This window comes from Culex quinquefasciatus, chromosome 2, assembly GCF_015732765.1.
Source record: "Culex quinquefasciatus strain JHB chromosome 2, VPISU_Cqui_1.0_pri_paternal, whole genome shotgun sequence".
Classification (NCBI taxonomy): domain Eukaryota; kingdom Metazoa; phylum Arthropoda; class Insecta; order Diptera; family Culicidae; genus Culex; species Culex quinquefasciatus.
In genome coordinates, this window is record NC_051862.1 from 149684175 (window position 1) to 149706920 (window position 22746).

Below are 22746 nucleotides of genomic sequence, written 5' to 3' on the forward strand. Positions count from 1 at the left end.
GGTTCATTGTGTGCTATGAACCAGTACACCAATATGCGGTGACACGTTATACATTTTGTTGGAAAATTTGGAAAAAATTTCTTATTTTTCACAAATTTATGTGTACACATACTTTCTAAAGGCAATGTAACCTTTTGTTTATAAAAATATACTAATTAAGTCGATTAAACCATTGATTTGAGCTTATTTTAGTTTGTATGGGAATTCTGTGCACACTTGTGACACGTAGTACAATTTTACTTTCAAAACACACTTGTGACACGTGCTTTTCAGATTTGTGTTTACATTATTTACTGTATCTTTTAACTGGTGTAACCAAAATAGTTGAAACTTGGAGCGTTTGTTAAGCGATAGTATACGAACCGATTGCTTCAAAAAGTTTGGCTCTATCATTCATAGTTTTGAAATTATTTACCAACAAACTTTAAAAATCGATTTTCTCGAAAAGTACTAAATGGTCGTTGTCACAAGATAGCACACAACTGACGATATTTCGAATTCTTGGAAGCTTAGAAATCAAGTCATCTCATCTTGTTTTTTTCAGTTATTTGGGCATTTTGGATAATAATTCAGAAGTTCCATATGCAAGTTAAAGAAAAAAATAAAAGTGCTCGGATCGGGCTGTTATTTTTTTTCTGGGGGTTCTCTGGCCAAAATAATTAGACCCGTATTTTTTGTTTGGCCATTACAGTGACCAACGCCGTATTAGGGTGGTCCGAAAATGCCCATTTTCGTAGATTTTCGCAAAAACACATTTTTCAAGCAATCATAACTCCGCGTCATTTCAACCGAATTTAGCTCTCTTGGACGCAAATGAAAGGTGATTGATTGGACTTTTCGAGAATATTAGTTTGGAGTTTCAAAAATCTAGCCTTATATTTGAAAAGGTTATACTTGAAATGCGGATTTGAGGTTCTCGGGACCAAAAAGCCTATATGTTTGAAAATATTTTTATCGGATTTATCGGAGAATTTTACATAATACATAATACACCTCAAAATGATTCCGAGATATGAATACGAAAATAAAAACTGGGTTTTCGACGCACAGCGCGCAAAAACGGGAAAATTATGAAAATGAAAAAAAAACAACAATTCTCACAAAAACTGAAATAACTTTCAAACGACGCCGACCTTCACCAAATCTAATCATATTTGGCATAGGGTTTGATTTTGCCCCCAAAAACAAAGAATCCCAAGTTTGGTGATATTTGTCCAACCATGCGCCCTTGGCACCCTCCTCTTTTTATAAGATTTTTGAAAAACCTCATTTCTGCAGTTTTTTTTGAAAAGGTCCAATAAACCAAATTTCCAGTATTTGCTTTTTGGGTATTTTTGAAACCGCCTTGAGCCAGGGGTATTCAAAAACACCCAAAAAGCAAAAACTGAAAATTTGGTTTATTGGACCTTTTCAAAAAAAACTCCAGATTTTAAAAATGAAATTTCCTAAGAAAAAACTTAATAAAAAGTCAACTTTTGGGGAAGCAAATTTGAAGATTTTTTTGACGTAGATACCAATGGCGTACTCAAGATTTACCTACACCCAAACGGCGGTCGCATGATTGTGATGCATGGCGGCATGAAAGTGTATCAGAATCTGCATGAAAACTGTCCTCATGCATTTTTTGCGATATAGGGGTATGACATTTTGGCCGTTACCGACAATTATCGACTTTACCGACGGCTTTTTGGTTGTATTTCACAAAAAAAAAACCCTTAACAGAACGAGAATTGAACCACAAACTTCTTGATTATTGATCCGACACGCTACCACCGCGCCATGGACGCTTGGTGAAATGTGAGTGAAAGAGCACTAACATATTCTTCTCTTTGGAGTGTTGCTCGGGGACGGGCCAGCATTGTATGTGTTGGTGAGAACTGCAGATCGCTGAAATGTTTACATGCGGGCAAAAATGATCTACGGGCTTGCTGCAAAAAATGTTAAAAAATGTGACATTTTCTGCAGCAAATCCACTGTTGCAGATTTTGAGCTATATTTTTCCTTTGGGTGTACAGTGTGACAGATATGATAATTTTGCGTTTTATATTTTAAAATGCATTTTAAACCTTTTGGACGAGCTCTTACGGGAAAACTGACAATTGTATTCGATAGCTGAGAGTTTTTTTTTCAATTTATTTCAATCAAAACCTCAGGGTAAATTAAAATTTTCTTGAGATATCACGTTTTTAAGATGGAAAGATCTGTACTGATCATGTTCGCATAAATGTCCTATATGCAAAAACAGCAACCCACATTAACTCAGTGCGGACGTTACGCATCGGCGGCCGTTACTGATCGTGTGGTCCGCCCTAGAACCGCCCTGGCGGGCCGAGGGCGAGCCGCCTGGGCGGTTGAAATTTGACATTTGAAATTTTTCAATTTCGTCCGCCCTCCATCCGCCTTGGCGTGCCATGGGCGCATCGCCTGGGCGGTTCAAACTGATCGCTGAAATGTTTCAATATCGTTCGCCCCTCAATCGCCGCGGCGAGCCAAAGGCTGATTGCCGTGGCGGTTTGCATCTGAAGGAATTTATTTCGAATTTGACATTTCAGTCAGTTTTCAACGAGCTTCGGTGGGTGTTGTTATTTAATCGGCGGCTGCTGATTTTCGTTGTTAAGTTTGTGTTGGGAGAAGTGTTGTGTTGTTTAGATTGTTTACTTATGTAAACAAACAGTTGAAAGTGCGTTTGAAATAGTGATTGAAGGTTGTTTTGCAAGAATCGTTATTGTTGGTGTAATTTATGTGACACCCTTATAAATATTGTTGGCAGATGTACAATCATTTGGAATACTTAGAATTTGATATGTTTCATTGTTGTTATGATTTGATTTGTTCTTTTTGTATGTTTGTATGGAAATTTGGTGTACATTTTGGTAAAAGTATATCTTTCCCAGGAAACCTCTTGAAGGGTATCGAGGTGGCATTTACAAAGCGGATTTTGTGCCAATGTTTGCTCAATTAATTTTAATGTTTTTTTGTGTGAATGTTAACACTCCATAAGTTGCGGGTTCAGTGCCAGCAGTGGAGGCAATTAGTGGTGCAGCAGCGATTTTTGTCTTTCTTTTGTTTGACGTTTTTTAGGTGTGCATGATGCAGGACATGGGTAGGAAGTAATTTCAATTATTTTCAATTATCAGTTCAGCGGCAACAATATCATTTAAAATTGTGTTTAATTTTTTTACAGCTTCCTGGATCATTTATAAATGAACTGCTTATATGTATTTATCTATTCTTCATTTGATTTATTTGAATGTTTATATCATTCCTATTCCTTGTCCTTTTTTCTACCATTCCTCCATACCATATATGATCAAATTTCATGAACTAACGACAGTTACTGAAATAGCAATGGAACCATCTGAAGAATTTTTCTTTAAAATTTAATTATCTTTCTTCCAGCTTCCGGGAATCTTCTTCAATTTTAATGCCTACATTTATCTATTCATTAGATGATTTATTTAAATGTTTATATCCTTCCTTATCCTATTCCTTTTCTTTCAGCAATGGAACCATCTGGAGCATTTGTCTTTTAAATTATAGTTGTTTGTTTTGCAGCTTCTCGGAATCATCTTTAAAATTACTGCTTATTTGTATTTATCTTTTCACTGTAAGATTTATTTTTATATTCATATCTACCATTCCCCCATACAATATATGATCAAATTTAATGACAAGAAAGAACATGGGGTGTAATCTACTAGGATACTTTCTTCGGATTAGCTGCGCTTGTGTTTGATTTTTATTTCGTCGCTTGTGTGCTATCTTGTGACACGTCTGCTGTAAAAAGATAGAACGTGTCACAAGATAGCACACAAGTGACGATTTGCAGGAAATGGAAAATCTTCGCAACAAGTTTGCTTATCAATATATTATTTTGTTTCTTTATTTTTTTCATCATTTCACCTCAGTGAACTAACAACGCACGTAAGATTTAATAAGAACAAAATTATGTTGAAAATTATGTTTTTTTTTCATACTTTTGTTTTATTTCTAAATTTCAGCACACATGAATCTACAAAGATCTGCATTTCTATATAAGGCACATTGTGTTTTTTTTTCAGTTTTAGATGAACTTGAAAAAAACACTATCAGAATCCTGAAGGAACCTGAACGGGTATTCTGCTTGGGCGGATGAAATATGTATGAAAGGCGAATCGAGGGCGGGCCAAGGCGGTTGGGGCTTTTTGGGCGGATGAACTTTATATGGGGGGCGTATCAAGGGCGACCCGCTGGCGAACCAACCTACAGGGGCGGCTGAACCGTATATGAAAGTCGCATCAAGGCCGAGCCAAGGCGGTTGGGGCTTTTAGGCGGATGAACTTTATATAGGGGCGGATCGGGGCGACCCGCTGGCGAACTAACCTACAGGGGCGGCTGAACCGTATATGAGAGGCGCATCAAGGGCGAGCCAAGGCGGTTGGGGCTTTTTGGGCGGATGAACTTTATATGGGGGGCGTATCAAGGGCGACCCGCTGGCGAACCAACCTACAGGGGCGGCTGAACCGTATATGAAAGGCGCATCAAGGGCGAGCCACGGTGGTTGGGGTGTTTTGGGCGGATGAACTTAATATAGGGGGCGGATCGAGGGCGATCCGCTGGCGAACCAACCTACAGGGGCGGCCGAACCGTATATGAGAGGCGCATCAAGGGCGAGCCAAGGCGGTTGGGGCTTTTTGGGCGGATGAACTTTATATGGGGGGCGTATCAAGGGCGATCCGCTGGCGAACCAACCTACAGGGGCGGCTGAACCGTAAATGAAAGGCGCATCAAGGGCGAGCCAAGGCGGTTGGGGCTTTTTGGGCGGATGAACTTTATATGGGGAGCGTATCAAGGGCGACCCGCTGGCGGACCATCTTACAGGGCGGCTGAACCGTATATGAAAGGCGGGTCGAGGGCGAGCCACGGCGGTTGGGGCTTTTTAGGCGGATGAACTTTCTATGGGAGGCGTATCGAGGGCGACCCGCTGGCGGACCATCCTATAGGGGCGGTTGAACCATACAAAAACGGCGTATGTGGGGCGGATGAACGGCGGGTGAAACATTTCAAGGCAAACCTGGGCGACCCCGGGGCGAGTCGCTGGCGGACCAACGTCACGATAAAAAAACTGATCGTGCGCCAAATTGTTGCAAATTTTATCCGCCAGCGGGTCGCCCGTGGTTTGCCAAATCAAACGCTGGCGGATCGCCAGAGCGGTTTGGCGGTCCGCCAGCGAACCGCCGGCGGGCTGCCCAGTCAATGTGGGAAGCTGAGAAAAACGCGTTTGAAGTTTGTCCTATACATAAGGCTACGAGTTAAATTTTCGCGAAAAATGTGGATTTCATCCTGATTCCTAGAACATAGTACTGGATGTTGTAGGATTTTCTGAAAGAGCACACGATTTTGAGCCAAACTGCATCAAAAGCGATGAAAATGCATATGGAACATTAATGCGATCAGGGACAGTGTATTGCTTTGCAAAAGGTTTACTTATCCATCAATTTTCTACAATACATTGCATTAGAGCAAATTTGGCCTTGAAAAACAAAGCAACATATATTTTTTTATTTTCGTAAGTGATGTCTAAATTGAATTCAAGAGAAAACTGAATTCATGCCAAAATATAATTCGAATCAATAACCCTCAACAGTTTTTGTTATAAAATGGGGACAAATCAGTTAAGTGTACGGATTTTTGGTCAGCAAGAGTTGGTAGGCTGTGTAATGGGCAAGCCGATTTTGAAAAGACCGTCGAGAGCGGAAAGGAACTTTGAAGGGACTGCAAAATTCATCGATACATGAAGATTTATTGAGGAATTGATAAGCTACACCTCGAGAGTCAATTGTAATACAAACATAGAAATTATCATATTTTAGCTTAAAGAATAAAACGCATTTCCTGACACATATTACATAATTCTGTTTGTCTAGTCGAAAACGCTTTCGACATGAAATACTCATGTGCATTACAATGGCAAAAATAAAAAAAATATTTCTGTCAATGCTTTAAGGTTCTCTGAATAAATCAAAATTGTGTGGTATGCTAATCCTTAGCAACAAGAAAGATTTAAAATAAACATATCCTTACGCCAACGCTTCTGTTTTGGACATTGTCCAAGTAACTTTTTATCTGCGAGCAATCCCTCAGAGGAGCAGATATCCTTTGCATTGTCCTTCCCACAGTGGCAAACGGTACGCGCCGCACTCTTAAGGACGATTATTTTTCCTGTGCCCCGGATCCATATGAATCCCTTTTATTTATTGTTTACTTATGCAGTGACAAATGATGAAAAGAAGGGTTCAAAAGCCGTAATACCGGATAAAAGAGCGAATAAAAAAATAAACTGCTCCAAGTGTTTTCCCGACCGAGCGCTTATCCGATTTAGCACCATTTTCTCAAGATGGGGCCGTGCTGAGCATTTTTCCGTTGTCGTTTTAGTCGGAAATTCCTGGCACCCAAAGACGAGAAATCCCAAGCGTTGAAGCCGTTTCTTGTTGTTTTTTTCGACTCCTGGAATGTTGTGCTGGAATGGTGCGGTGTGGTGTGGTGTTATGTTGTGTTAGACACAAAAGCAGCTATTTGTCTCTCGACTATCGTTTCGGGAAAATTGTTTTCAAAATGTTTATGGATACTTAGACATGGTTGCTTGTGACAAAGGGATTTAAATACATTTAAATGTTGAGATCGTTCCTCTCCCCCACTCGTAACCGACACTAGTTCCAGGGGATTTTTTTTGTGTTTGAGAGTCCCATACAACGCACGGGGGACATTGTTTCCGGTGGAACGGGCTGACCGTAAAGAAAACCAACAGATAAATAACTTATATTTGGTTTCTCCACTTCCGGCTAAATGTTATTGTTGCCTGTGGGAAACCATACAGAATGGTTAGCGTTTCCGGTTGTTTGGGTCTTCATTTTTGGAGCGTGATAAACGAATGGGAAGCAGTGAATCACTTGCTTAGATGTGTATATTATTTGGGAAATATTCATGCTGGAAGGATACAAAGTTACATTGCAAGGAATTTGATAATTTTTTCTTCAAAACATAAATTGCTTGTACAGCAATTCCACACATAATATTTGGCCATAGAACCAAAAGCCATTTTTCAATGTTGACAATAGACATGCCAGATATACAGATAATTTAGATTTTACAGATTTTTCGATCCCAAAAATCACAAAAATCTTTATATACATTTTTTTTAAATGATTATATTTAAATTTTTAACAATTTGGTTATTGGATTATGCTTTAATATGATTAAAAAGCTTAAAACTGCTTTAAAAAAATTTAAAATGATTTTTATGGCTTCGAATTCAACATGATACTGATAAAATACAGATTAATTTTTAAGAAAATACAGATCTCCCATAAAATAATCTGACATCGTTGTTGACAAATGAAGCATTTGTGATATTTTCTGATTGTTTTATGTTTAAATCAGTCTTTTAGAGGATTTTTATTGAAAGTTGTGCAATTTATCAAAGTAGGTACGTTTCGATTTCGGTTTTGAAATTAATTCAAAATCTTATATCAAACAATATTTTTGGATAAGATTTCTAAGTTTTCCAAAAAGACAATTTAAAAAGAATCCTAACTCAGTGGCAAAATATAAATTCCAAACTTCTCTATGGCTCAAAAAAGGAAGGTCCATTATACTGCCGTTCTACGCATAATTGTCCCATGTTCAAAAAAGTGCAACTGAGAAAAACGCGATTGAAATTTTTCGACCGATTTCTGTGTTTCTACGCATAATTGTCCCGTGGGTTCCTATTCGCCCTATGTGTCCCTAATCGCCCCAGTTAGCAGTTTATCACCCTTATTTGTGATTCTCTTGCTATACAATGCTTAGTAAAACTAATGATTCCTTGTAAGAAAATACTTGGAGGGACAATTATGCGTAGAAATGTAACGATGGGACAAACAAACTTGGTGTTGATTTTAATGAGTTTCCGAACAAAGTACCAGATTTTATGTGTTTTTCTTAAAGTACACATCAAACTAAACTTAAAAATGTCATAAAGTCGAAATCGTCCAGAACTGACATGGGACAATTATGCGTAGAACGGCAGTCTAGCACACTTAAAAAATGTACAAAATACGGTTTTTGCGAAATTGTTTTTTTGTGCAACAAGTTGATAGGAAAATCGGCAAAAAATCCATCGTGCCCTTTTTCTGAATAGTCCTCATCGAAAACGAAACGAAACTATTGGCACTACGCCCCCCGGGGCATGGCCTTCCTCTAACGTGGGATTTCTGCTCCAGCGCCTCTGACGAGACAGGAGAAACCGGGACCGACGTTTTACCGATAGAAGCTCAGTGGATAAGGCGGGAATCGAACCCGCGTCTCATAGCATCATCGGGATCGGCAGCCGAAGCCGCTACCCCTGCGCCACGAGACCCACGAGTCCTCATCATACCTACCTAATTCTCCGCCAACACACACGAAATCGGAAAAAGTTGCCCCGACACCTCTTCGATTTTCGTGAAACTTTGGCTATGGTTTAATTTTGGTCCTTGATCACGAATCCGAGGGCCATTTTTCGATATCATGTTTTTCAGTGATATGCTCGGAACCGTGGAGAGATAGAAATTTGGTGTCAAAGAGACTTTAGTGTAAAATTAGACGCCTGATATAATGGCGTACTCAAAGTTAAGAAAAAAAACGTTTTTTTTATAACACAATGTAAAAAAAAGTTTTGAAATCGCTGCGATTTCTCGTTACTCAACTGTAAAAAATCGTAAGATATGTCATTTTATGGGAAATTTAATGTACTTTTCGAATCTGAAATGACACAGCAGTTTTTTTTTATTGACCAGTTTTTCGAATTTTAAACCCTTAAACTCAATCGTGAGATTTTGAAAGTATTTTTTTTCGGAAAGTTCAGCCAATTTTGCATAGGAATGACCTTTTGGATGATTGTTGCGGATCTTTTGTTTTAATGTCTGATTCTAGCAATTTACGAGTTGTTGCACAGTGGAAAAAAGGACCCAAAAAATTACCGCAACATGGTTTCGCGCAATTCCAAAAATCCCGGATCTTCCGGTGGCCTGTACTCCGGCCACGGGTCCGCGCAGTGCGATTTTTCATCGTATTAGTTCCTAGTGCAAAAACGAAGCTTTTGATGTATACCAATCGATGGTTTGCGCGAAACCATGATGCGGTAATTTTTTGGGCATTTTTTCCCACTGTGCGTTGGTTTGAAAAGAAAAAAAAGAAACGAACTGTCACTTTTTGCACGGAACTCACACATACTATCAAACAAAACGTTTGGTAGTGTGAGCTCTGTGTAAAGAGGGTGTCAAACTAAACAGTGACTCCGTTCGTTTGACTACAGTTGTTGTCAAACCATCGGGGTTTCAGTGTATTGTAAAGTAATGTGTACTGTTCGCTAGAGAAAAACGTTACTTAATCCACCTTTAGGTGTTTGGTGCCTTCCTCACATTTAGAGGGTAATGCTATCCAAAATATATATAAAAGGGCAGACCTTTTAGTGTTCTATAAACTTGATTCATTATTCTTACCATCAGATTGGGTAGTCAGATCTTCATAATTCAGGGCACTTATGTGCTTATAACTTTTGATAGGGTTGTCAGATCTGCAATCTATTGCACTCGTTAGAAAGGTCTTTTGATTACTTATCCATCGACAGGTCGCATGATAGATCCGGACAACGTTTTTGACAAACTATCTGAAATCCGGCCTCTAAAAAGTTGATAAATAACACTTAAGTGCTTATAACTTTTAATAGGGTCGTCAGATCTTCAATTTTTTCAACTCGTTGAAAAGGTCTTTTTACCTTTCTAAAAATGTATAACATGACGGGGTTTCTTACAAAAACCACCCTTTTTACAATCTTCCGGACTTTTGATAAAATCGTTTTTTAGCATAACTTTTGGAGTACTTAACCAAACTTTATAATTTTCAATAGCGACTTATGGGACCCCAAGACGGATCGAATGAGATCAAAACGGTCAAAATCGGTTCAGCCATTGCCGAGATAATCCAGTGCAAATTTTTTTGATCAACATCCCACCACACACACAGACATTTGCTCAGAATTTGATTCTGAGTCGATATGTATACATTAAGGTGGGTCTAGGAGGTCAAATTAAGAATTTCTTTTTCGAGTGATTTTATAGCCTTTCCTCAGTAAGGTGAGGAAGACAAAAACATATCATTCCAAAAAATGGGCCCTTTTTATTGGCTTCAGATTATTTCCGCCGACAGACAAATTTGATTCGTTTTTGCAATTTGCGGTAGAATATGAATTAATTTATCTGAAGCTTTCCTTCTCCTATCCTCCTTTTTTGTGAGTTGATTTCCTATGTATTGCTTATGGAGGTATTAGGCTGCTACAAGCAAACAAACAAACAAACTCACACTTTTAGACAGTTTGTCTGGATTTGTTTGCAAAAACGTAAGCCTGCATATATTTAGCTATGTTTGCGAGTTTGGCAAACTGTCAAACACGAACAAATGCATGTTACTCTTACTTTACTCTTACTTGATATCTATCAAGATAGAATTAAGAAGCATTAGGCACAGCTGAAAGGATTCACCAAAACGTTGGAAGGCGCTGTTTTCTCAACACATTGAAAATTGAAATGTGAAAATTTGTCTTGATTTGTTAAGGGGTTACATATATGTGGAAAATCAAAATATTTCATATTCCAGAAAATTTAGTAAATTCACCATTTTCAATCCCTCCTGAAAGTTTCATGAGGAAAATTTATGATTAATCTGTGTAAGAGACGATTTATGTTAAAATTTTTGCCATGCCATGACAAAGCCCGATTTTTAAATTAAGCTTTTTTTTTAATATAAAAATCAAAAACTGACGATTTTTTATATGAAAAACATAAAAATATTTTTATCCTTTTTTTAAAATAAACTTTTTGAAAATCGGCCTTTGTCATGCACACAAGACTTGTCTTCACCATAATTTTGAGCCGATTTGGTCAAAGCTGTGTTAAGATATCGTGGCATCCGTTTTTTAAAACTGCTAACTGCCAATTCACATGTATGTAACCCCTTGAGAATTGGTTTACAATTAAAAAAATCAAGCTGAATAATTTAATTAAGAATATGTTCCAAAAAGCAAATTGTGAAAAATATGCTCAGCTTTTAAAGGTATGTGGGAGTGTGTGTGTGTGTGTTTTTTTAAAGAGACCATCCATAAACCACGTGAACAGACTAGAAAAAACCGGATAGACTGAAAAAATCGTTTTGAGAAAACTAAGACTCATTCATTTCTTTCATGAAAATATCTTAACAAATCGCAGCATAACATTTGTCTTGGAAGCAGCAGTACAAAATTTCAATAGGTTGTGATATCTTTCGTGATTAATTTCAATAACACGTTCAATAGCAATTGTATTTTTTATTTTGGTAATTGTTAAGTTTATCTTACAGAGTGCAAATGTGTTTGTTTTGATTATTTTGTCAATTACTTACAGTGACTTTAATACCATTATGTTCACCCATTATCATAAATTTACTACATCATCAACAAATTAGCGTAATACATATTTTTTCTGAGTTTCTTTTTTTCGACGTCTTGTACAGTAAGTTTTTTTTTCATTTTTTTTATTGTATTATTATCCATGGGATTGCTTGACTAGACTAACATCACTACAAAATTTCCTTTTCGTTTATAGCATAAATTCAGCGATTAGATAGTAGTACGTGTTTTTGTTCGTTTCGAATGTTGACTCGGGTATGACTAATTGTTTTCCTGCAACGTTTTTTTCCTGCTTTTTCTTGGCATGATGCATGGAGTGAACCGTTAGATTAGATTTGTTTTACAGATTGAAAAATAATATTCTCCCAAGGTAGGAGGAAAATTGCTTTTCTGCCGTCGGAATCCGCCTGGGCTATGGGATATTGAAAGGAAAGAAAAGCACATCGTCTGACCTGACCACGTATCACCTTCCTCCTTGCGGGTTGACTGGCAGAATGGGTACATATCTGCAGGATTTGATTTTGAGACTGTTGTAATGTTGTCATGTGGCGAAGGCGGTATGCTCTGTGCTCTATACCCGCAAAGTTTTCCTGCAAGATGGAGGGTCTGATCTCGCGGGAAAGTGGCATTCTGTTCGCTCAGCGGGATAAAACTCAAACATCCCGAGGGCGTACGAGGAAAACATTTTTTTTCAGCGATGCTCACTTGAACTTTTTTTTTTCTTTCCTCACACTGATGTTGTGTAACTTCCCATCTTTTTCCCATCAACTCTTACCTGTGTGGCACGAAACATATGTCGTAAAGGCGCCACGGGACGACACGTGGAATGGGACATGATCCTGGGAAGAGAGCACATTTGTTGGATGTTTTTTTCAAATTAAAAATTTGTTCCATTGTGGTCGACGTGTCCCGCGGTGAGGCAAAAGCAACTGTTCTGAACTCAGGCGCGTTGACCGCAGCCGGTCGTCGTCTAGGCGGTTTTGACGGGGGACGTTCCGACGGCACCGGCACTGGCACTACCGGAGTTGGCCGCCTCGAGTTCGGTGTACTTTTCCATCTGGTACATGTCGATCAGGAGCCGCGAGATGGGCACGGTGCCGATGGTTTCCTTGAAGAACAGCGTCTCGATGGTGGTGGAACGGATCGTCCGTAGCAGTGGCAGCAGCAGCAGGAGCCGGCCGAATCGCGTCGGCTGGCGGGGATAGCGGACGCGCACGTGGTCCGACAGAACGCACTGGGCCTGGTCCTGGAGCATTTCGACCGGCTGGACGTCGCAGAGTTCGGAAGTTTCTGGGGGTTTGAGGGGGAGATGATAATAATAAATTAGGATGGTGTATAATTAAAAGCAGATCATTTTGAAAATCCGTCCACTTACCGGGCGAGAACAGTATCACCGCCTTCATGCAGCCGAGCTCGCTGAGGTCGGGCGAGATCTGCCGGAAGCGGCACAGGATCTCCTGCATCGTTTTCATCTCCATCTGGGTGGCCGGATCCTGGGGCAGCCGGTCGCGCACCGGTGGACTCTCGAGCAGCGCGCTCAGATCCCAGGGTACGCTCCACTGGGCAAAGTTGAGCAGGAAGAGCTCTTTCCAGGATTCCTGGAAGGGATGACGAGAAACGGGAATGGAGTTAGTTAAGGTATTAGTCGCTTTCGAGGTGAACTAACCTGGAGTAGTAGATGTTGGTCGTTTTTGGACAGTGTCTGGAACGGAATTAGACAGCGGACCCACCGCACGGACATGAACAGAAGTCGAGCGGTTGTTTCCTGTAGGATCTCCCAGGTTGGTAACCGTAATCCGGGGCTGTCGGTGGCGGGTAGTGCCGTCGGGTGTGGTATCAGTGGAGGCGGTGCTGGTGGAGGTGGCACATTTCCGTTGCCTTCCGAAGAGCCGAAGCTTGGGAACATCAGGTTGCTGTTGTTGTGCATCTGGTATTGGATAAACTCCTGGCACTTGTCCGAGCTCATCAGGATATCCAGGACGCCGTTTTGGGACAGTGGCGAAGGAAGACTGAGGTTGCTGGCGTTGATCGGGGTGGGACTGAGGACACTTGAGCCGCAGTCTACTGTCGATGGCTGCGGGCTGGTTAGGGACTCCGAGGGAGAGTCTACACTGATGGAACTCTTGGAGGTCGTTGGCGACGGTGGAAGCTGTTCCATGGGTTTGTAGAACCCACGTTGGTTTGATGAAGGCAGGAATTCGAACGAGGAAAACTTTGTCTGCTCCAGCTTGACCGGGGGCAAGATCGTCGAAGGCATCGGGGGATGACCGGAGGCCGGCGGGAACTCAAATTTGGTATGTTCCAGCTTCACCGGAGGCAGTAACGAAGGTGGCATCTGATGAGGCCCGAGGTGGGCAAACGACAGGGGTTGCGGGTGATGGAGCATAGCATTCTGGTGGTGCATGTTGGCAAAGTGTTGCACGTGGCTGTACGAAGACGTGTTCACGAATGGCCCCGCCAGGTGGTGCACGTGGGGACCATTTGGCTGAAGGTGCTGCAGCTTCGGCTTCCTCGGTCCACGCTCGTGCTGAACGGCTGAAACAAAAAATCATAAAATTTACTCCCCACTCTAACTAATTTCCCACTTCGATTTAGAAACCAATAAAACGAACCAGACAATCTACCCCGTAGCAACCACTCACTCCCACGACTTTTCGCAGAAATCGGCGGGAAATTAAAATTGAACTTTTCCAAGGATAAAAAAAAAACATCGTATTAACCCAAGGGGCAGAAAGCGATGCATTTTCGAGAGTAGATCGTCACGTTGCGCAGCTGTTGAGCGAATGATTCGAAGCAAGGGTTGGACAGCCGGATCCTGGAGGGACGCTATTAAGGAAGAGCATGATAATGATGTCTGGATGGTCCCGGAGGGCGAATGAGTTCCGCGAGGAAGAAAAAAAGTGTGGACGAAACGGGATCAAGAGGGGCGCGCGGTTCCATTAATTGCGATGTGTGAAACTTTGCAGCTTTTATTTTATTTATTTATTACGGCACCCGATGCTGGATGCTGGTGACGATTTAAGTTGTAGCGAATCAACGGAGGAAAACCAATCTGGTTTTTAAATTGAAACTGGTCTCACATAAGATTTTATGGTTTGAGTTATATCCTCGATTTTGATTCAATTGATTTTAGTAAACAAAATCTCAATTAAAATATGCACAAGTTTATGCAACAAGTTGCAAAATCATTTTATTTTATATTATGGAAAATTTCAGGTCAACTGGGTTCTCTTTTGAATTCGACCATCACCGATTTGGGCCAAACTTGGAGGGAACGTTCATCTATTGATAGTTAAGAGACATTCTAAGTTTACTGCCGATCGGACCATCCCTTTTTCTTTGGCACCGCCCTCTTTTTTGACGTAACTTTCCAACTATTAGACCAAACGACTTTTTTCTGGTTGCGTTTTATACCAGCAAATGCCTTCCAATATTGTGTCATTGGACTTTATTGTTTAAAACGAGATTTTCACCCATTCTTTAATTTAATTTAATTTTTATTTGAGCACAGCCCATCACAAATAAAAACTCTGAATTTCCTGTACAAAACTGGTTGCGTCATGTTACAGTGCATTAAATTGCAAACCCCTGAAAGTAGGCTTGGAGCGCAAGCGTAAGCCTCGTGTTTATTTTTGTATCCAGGTTTTTAAGCAAAGATGGCGTTCGAATGGTGAACGCCCGAAATGTCAAAATCGCGCAGTAGCACCAACATTAGAAAAAAAAATGTGGCTGTCATGTCATGGCACACTTTTTCCGTAATGTTGGTACCACTGCGTGATTTTGACATTTCGGGCGTTCACCATTCGAACGCCATCTTCGCTTAAAAACCTCGATAGGAAATTAAGAGTTTTTATTTTTGAAGGGCTGTTTCTCGGCAATGGTTTGGTTTAGTTTGAGATATGCCTTGATTGTTATGTAAAATTGTCCGGGGAACAAGACAATCAAATAAAAATAAAATAAAATTAAGGAATGGGTGGAAATCACGTTTTAAACAAAAAAGTCTAATGAAGGCATTTGAGACCTGTAATTTTTATTTTTAATGAGTTCCTTGGACCATTTTCTATAAAATGCAACCAGAAAAAAAACTTTTTTTTGTAAAATCGCAACTACTCGTGATGCAAACCCCTTATGTCTATTTATTATTTTTTTTTTTGTAATTGTCTGTTCTACAACTTTGTAGAACATTGTTACACTCTTTAAAATAACGCTGCAAAGTTAGAAAAAAAACACGAAATTTAAAAATGAAATTTTTTTTTTTAAATGAAAAAATGACCCTTCTGGGTCAATGTAGATTCGAAAAGAACATTAAATTTCCCTTAAAATGACATGTTTCAAAATTTTCTACAGTCGAGTAACGGAAAATGGGAGAATTTTTAAAACTTTTTAAGAGTTTTTTTCGATGAAAAATATGTTTTTTTTTTCGGAATTCTGAGAACGCCATCAAATCGGGCGTCTAATTTTACATAAAGTCCCTTTGACACCAAATTTCTATCTCATCACCGTTTCAGGCTGCAAATGAATGAAAAACACCTCTTTTTTCGCATGTTCAAAAATGTTCAAAAAAAAACTGTCCCTCCGTCGCGAGATATCAAAAAACGGACCTCGGATTCGTGATCAGGGACAAAAGTTACCCCTTAGGACAAAGTTTCACGCAAATCGAAGAGGGGTCGGGGCAACTGCTGTATGAGTTGGTTTTTAATTTGGGGTTTGTTTTTACCTCGAACAAAGATAAATTTATGGTTATTGACTTATCTGAGCAAAGTAGTACTGATAAAACAGAAGTTTCATTTTAAAGGGTTAAAAGCCGATTTTTTTTTCATTCATTATGTTTGAATTATTTTCATACAAAAATGTATGGAAAATGTTGTGCGTACCTTTGCTCCGCAAATTTCAATTTCGGAAAACAGATGGTAAATAATAAGAGGAGGAGAAATTTCAAAAATTCTTTAATGTTTTGCAAAGAATTTTTTTTTCAACCTTATTCTGTAAACTTCAAATATTAGATCAAAATGGCCAAAAAGTTACTTTTGTCCGTAACTTGCAAATTCAAGACATTTTTCTCAAAACAAGTTGAAACTCCGTAAGCATTAAGTATCGAATTTTTTTTATCAATTGTGCCAAATATGGAAATTATAAATGAACTATGATCTGAAACTTCTGAAAAAGAATAATACTCAATTTATTTATTCGGCATAACCTTTTCTAACAGATTTACATAAAGCCTGAGATTGTATTACTTGACTCGTCACCGATTTGCAGGTATCATTTGATATCTATCTCAAACATTTAAGATTTCGTTCAACTTAACCATTTTAATTTGAAATCACCAACGCACAATCAAAATTGAATGCCCTGCATTAGAGACACAGACGGGGTGTTTGCACCCCGTAAATTAATTATAAATTAGCTAATTTCGTGTTCCAACTACACCCCACTGATGCTGTTTCGCGCGTTATTTCCCAAAAACTTTTACCTTCGCGACAGGATCTCTGGGGTGCGCGTGTGTGGGAGAAGGGGGGTGATAGTGTTTTGTTGGCATCGTCGCGTCATGTGTGAAAAGATAAATACGATAGATGACACCACCTAGTCCCTAGCAGCATCATCATCCTATAGTTGAGGAGTGTGTGTGTGTTATGGATAGCATGTATAAGTAAATATTTATGATCTCCGTCAGGAATAGTAGGGGTGGCCGCAGGTGCGCCGGTTCCCACGCGCTTTTGATGGTCGACCGGGATATCTCGGTTTGGTTTTGAAGCTGTCGAGCGACCTCCGACCTCGTGACGGCAACGGCAGCAGCCAGGCCAAAGGTAGGCTTTACGGTATTTGCGGTCGTTCCGTGATGCGTTCCATTTCTGGATGAATTGCGCGCGCCCCCCGAATTGTGTACATGTTACCGTTTGTGCGGTTTATCTTATTTTATTGCCGATGGTTTCTAATTTGAGCGGAATTAGGTATTTCAGGTTCCCCTCCTGCTGCTGCTTCCTATTGAAATGTTGGAAATGTCTGGCGTTCAAAATCTGTATTGATGTTTTAGCTTGCTCGCAGCTGAATGCTTTGAATAGACGATGAGTTTCAGGTTCAGGTTTTGCACATCACACATGGCAAGATGACACATCACATTTCTACAAAGAAGCTATGAATTGAGTTCAGCAGCATTGTATGTTTTATATACTTACTTGTTGAATGACTCAATGTTGATCGAAATTATGATGTTTAGTGTTCCTCTTACTCTCAATTTAATTTTATAACACAATTCGACATTTTGATTTCAATCTTTTAAAATTAAAAATCAACTTAAATTGACCAGTGATCCTAAAAATTTTAAAGGTACACTTCAATGCAGAATAATTTTTAGTCATGTGTGAGAGAAGGAATTTTCATTGGTTATTAATGGGAACTTGCTTGAAGAGGCCGCTGCATTTATAGAGCGCAATAAGTTACCTACTGTAAACCGGGGTGACATTGATATGACATTGATATTTGTGGAATATTCTAAAACTTGTATACACTTAGATTTGTTTACCGAATTCCGTAAAGTTTACCGTATTTTCAACTGCTGAACAGTTTGGTAAACTGAAAAATACCGGATTCGGTAAAAAGTTAAGAGGCAGTATTTGTAAATATTGCTCGGTTTGTTCTAGAGGTCGTATCGAGGTGCTACGATTTGGATGAAACTTTCAGCGTTTGTTTATCTATACATGAGATGAACTCATGCCAAATATGAGCCCTCTACGACAAAGGGAAGTGGGGTAAAACGGGCTTTGAAGTTTGAGGTACAAAAAATATAAAAAATCTTAAAATTGCTCGCATTTCAGTAAAACTTCATCATTTCCAACTCTCTTAGATGCATTCGACAGGTCTTTTGAAGCACTTCAAAATGAGCCATAGACATTCAGGATTGGTTTAACTTTTTCTCATAGCTTTTGCAAATTACTGTTAAAAATTGATTTTTTTAAAACCTTAATATCTTTTTGCAACAGCCTCCAACACCCATACTCCCATAGGTCAAAAGTTAAATAATTTCATGTACTATAAGCCTACGGTAATAACTTTTTGGCCAATCGCAGTTTTTCTCATAGTTTTTCGATTTTTCTATAAAAAACTTTTTACAACGTTAGTTTTTGCCATGTAGGCCTCCATAGCGGCACTTTTTGGTCTCAATTTTGTCATATTTGGAATTCTCGGAAAATTTCACGGTAGTTAGAAGTATTGGAGTTGAAATTTTGATTTGAAAAATAATTAAATAAAACATTTTTGAAAAAAGAAAAAGATCTTATTTCCTTTTGATCAATACGTCAAATGCTGTATCAAGTAGGCGAAAACCTGTTTTACCCCTAATCCAACAAATTGTTAAAAAAATAATTCATTCTAAATAGCTATTTTTCTAATCAAATTTACAACTCCAAAACTTCTAACTAACGTGAAATTTTCCGAGGATTCCGAATATGACAAAATTGAGACCAACAAGTGCCGCTATGGGAGCATACAGGGCAAAAACTAACGTTGTAAAATGTTTGTTATAGAAAAATCGAAAAACTATGAGAAAAACTTCGATTGGCCAAAAAGTTATTACCGTAGGCTTATAGTCCATGAAATTACGTAACTTTTGACCTATGGGAGTATGGGTGTTGGACGCTGTTGCAAAAAGATATTAAGGTTTTAAAAAAATCAATTTTTGACAGTTATTTGCAAAAGCTAAGAGAAAAAGTTAAACCAATCCTGGTTGTCTATGGCACATTTTGAAGTGCTTCAAAAGACCTTTCGAATGCATCTAAGAGAATTGGAATTGATGAAGTTTTACGGAAATGCGAGCAATTATAAGATTTTTTATGTTTTTTCGAACTCAAACTTCAAAGCCCGTTTTACCCCACTTCCCTTTGTCGTAGAGAGCTCATATTTGGCATGAGTTCATTTCATGTATAGATAAACAAACGCTGTAAGTTTCATCCAAATCGGAGCACCTCGATACGACCTGTTACACATTGGTGAAAAACTCGCTCTTAAAGAAATTCGGTAATGAAGTTCATTGTTGTTCATCATACAACCGAAATTTGGATTTTTTTTGTTTATTGTGACAGAACTACAGAATTCGATAAGTGTGTAAGGACATTTAATGGGTTAGAGCACACAATGACAGCACCTTATTTTTATATTGTTTTTTTTCATTAATTTTGAAAAAAAAAACTGCGTTGGAAATTTTCAATTTGGATCCCAGGATGATTTTGATAGTCTTACTTTTCTTGTGGGTAATTCTCCGCCAACTCACACAGCAGTTGCCCCGACCCCTCTTCGATTTGCGAGAAACTTTAACCTAGGGGGTAACTTTTGTCGAATCCGTCGAATCCGAGGTCCGTTTTTTGATATCTTGGGACGGAGGGGCGGTACGACCCCTTTCATTTTTGAACATGTGAAAACAGAGGTGTTTTTCACTAATTTGCACCCTGAAACAAAGATGAGATGGACATTTGCTGTCAGAAAGACTTTTATGTAAAATTAGACGCCCAATTTTATTGTGTACTCAAAATTCCGACAATACGTATTTTTCATCATAAAAACTATAAAAAGTTTTGAAAACTCCGCCATTCCTCGTTACTCAACTGTTAAAAAAAATTGGAACATGTCATTTTAAGGGAAATTTAATGTACTTTTTGATTCTGAATTATCTTATAAGGGTAAGTTTTTCATTTAGAATAAAAATTTTCATTTTAAAATTTTGTGATTTTCTCTTACTTTGCCGGGTTTTTTTTTTTAAATAAAACTATGTTCAACCAAGTTGTAAAACAGACAATTTTGTTATCAAAAATAATATAAATAAATTGTGATGTTTATGAGCAAACCCCCTATGCTCATAAACATCACAATTTATCGCGATTTTACGAAAAAATGGAAAGGGTTGGTCGTCGTTGATCTTGGCCGTTCGTGGTCACCCGCAACAGATACGGACAACAAAACAAAAAGAAACGCAAAAAGTAACTTTTTGTGTGTAATTGTCTGCTCCACAACTTTGTGCAACATTATAACACTTTAAAAAATAATCATGCAAAGTTAAAAAAAACACGAAATTTTAAAATGAAAAAAAAAAAATATACTAAATGAAAAAATTACCCTTCTGGGTTAATGTAGATTCAAAAAGTACATTAAATTTCCCTTAAAATGACATGTTCCAAAAATTTTTACTGTTGAGTAACGAATAAGGGCAGAGTTTTTAAAACTTTTTTACGTTTTTTTCTGAATTTTGAGTAGGGGAGCTGGGGGTAAGACGGCCAGGCGGGGTAAGACGGCCACCCCACTGTTTTAATAAGTATACTAATGAATATTACTAAAATGTTCAGCAATACTGTTCCTCATGCTATATAATGCATATGGAGTAACCTTTGCCAGAAATATTGTTTGAAATAGTATAAAAATAGCTCAAAATAAACAATTTTTTTTTTAACTTGAAACTGGATGTAATTTTCATGAATTACAACTTAGGCATTTTTGTTAAATAACAATATGTTTTTCTGTCTTCAAATATTTTTTCATGTTAAATTGAAGTGTTCCCTAGATTATGTCCCTCGAAAAAGTTCAAAAAATGCGATGAACTGTTTATAAAAAATGTTTAAAAAAATAATTTATTTGGGGGCAAGACGGCCACCTCCTCCGGGGGTAAGACGGCCACCCGTAATTTGTAGATTTTATTTGATATAGGTTATATTTTTGACGGTTTTTGACTATTAAGACATATTTGTAGATAAAGATAAAGTTTTATTAACTATCCATTTTTAATCAAAATGCTGTTAACTACCGTTTCGACAACATTCTTTACTGTAATATAGCAAAACTCATTGAATAGTATGAAATCCTATCAAACTTTTCATAAAAATCGCTGTTTGGGAGTAGCATCCACCCTTGGATGTACCCCTGGTCAATCTTATATTCACCACTTTTGATACCTTTGTTCCTCTCTAGAGAGATCAATGACGTCACCTAGGATTAGCTCATTATCTCCGGAGGGTTTTTGTTAATTTGAATGCGGTTAACCGCGGTGAATTTTCTTGAAATACTTCATGCGACGCGCGGGTGTCGCATGACACATTTCAGAATATTTCAAATGAAACATTTCTCTGCTGAAATTCCACCAAAACATTGACCAGGCTCACCACACAAAAAGCTCGGTGCAGCAGCTCACCAAAGCGGTAGATTTTTGACAGCTGTTTGTTTTGTTGTTTTTTGGTAACATCATCCGAGCAGCAGATTAGTCCCTGGAGTTGTCGTTTCCGTTCCTCCTAAAATTTGCATGGCGCTGACCGCTGTTGTGCGACCAAACCTACGTGGCCGCTGTGTGCTGGCTCATACTTGGCTAGTGCGTGAGCTAGCTGCTGACCAGTTTGGGATCCGATTTGCGCATGCTGAGCGGTAGGTTGTGTTTATTTTGCAGTTTTGCTCAAATTGAAGATTTACGGTTTGTTTCTAGATTTCCGGTATGCCGAATTGGCTCCCGGACAAAAAAATGGAGCAGAGCATCCGCAAGATCAACCAGGTGGACTGATTGATGAAGTTACTTGCCCAGCGGGATCCGGTCCCGGAAATTCCATAGGACTTCAATGAGGTTACACGTTGATAGCGCGAGGAAGTGTAAGTCGATTGACTTGGGACGCTTCGATGTTGGAAGGCCATCAAGGAAGTAAAGTCAAAGTCGATCGGGTAGTCGATGACCTGAGTCAACAGACAAAGTAAACCAAACAGGTTACCAACGCCAAGTTCTCCGACCGCAATCGATTGTACTCAGGTAACCAAGCGCAAGAACTGCATCCTGAAGATTCGCTTTGAGCCGAACGCGACCGCCCTGCGCGTCTTCAACCTGCGTCCGTTCGTCATCAACGAGCTGCTGTACCGCGCGTTCGATGTGTTCAGTCCAGTCGAGAACGCGGAAAATCCACCGGCGATGGCATCGTTGTTTGGGTCGTGAAAGCGTCTGAACTGGGCAACAACGAGTGTGGGCGATTCCGTGCTCGGGTACGACCTGGCCGAGACCAACATCAACAACGGCAACTTTGAAAAGCTCAAGCAGGACGCGATTCCGGAGCTGCTGCTGGTCAAGAAGTCCTACGACAAATCCCAGCGCAAACAGTCCCGCAACTGGAAGCTCAAGCACTTCACCAAGGAGGGCGCGCTGGACACAAACATCGAGGCGGACTACAACGAGTTCCTCAAGGAGGATCCGGAAATGCGACAGAACGTCAACATCTTCAAGGACGCCGCCAGGCAGCAGTCTATGCCGGTGGACGTCAACGATATGGTCGATCCGTCGGTGCCGCGCATCA

The 22746-nt window shown here is 39.3% G+C and overlaps 1 protein-coding gene across 2 annotated transcripts in view; it reads right to left on the reverse strand.

The window, feature by feature from the left end:
- Positions 1–11372: 11372 nt before the first annotated feature.
- LOC6032939 (nuclear receptor subfamily 2 group E member 1) overlaps positions 11373–22746 on the reverse strand; it is a 31222-nt gene continuing 19848 nt past the window's right edge. For both annotated transcript variants that reach the window (XM_038256424.1, XM_038256423.1), the window contains exons 4-6: positions 13107–13975; positions 12816–13038; positions 11373–12730 (exon numbers count right to left, since the gene is read on the reverse strand). In XM_038256424.1, the coding sequence (XP_038112352.1) occupies positions 12411–12730; positions 12816–13038; positions 13107–13975 (1412 nt within the window). In that variant the 3' untranslated portion in view covers positions 11373–12410. The remainder of the gene's footprint in view (positions 12731–12815; positions 13039–13106; positions 13976–22746) is intronic.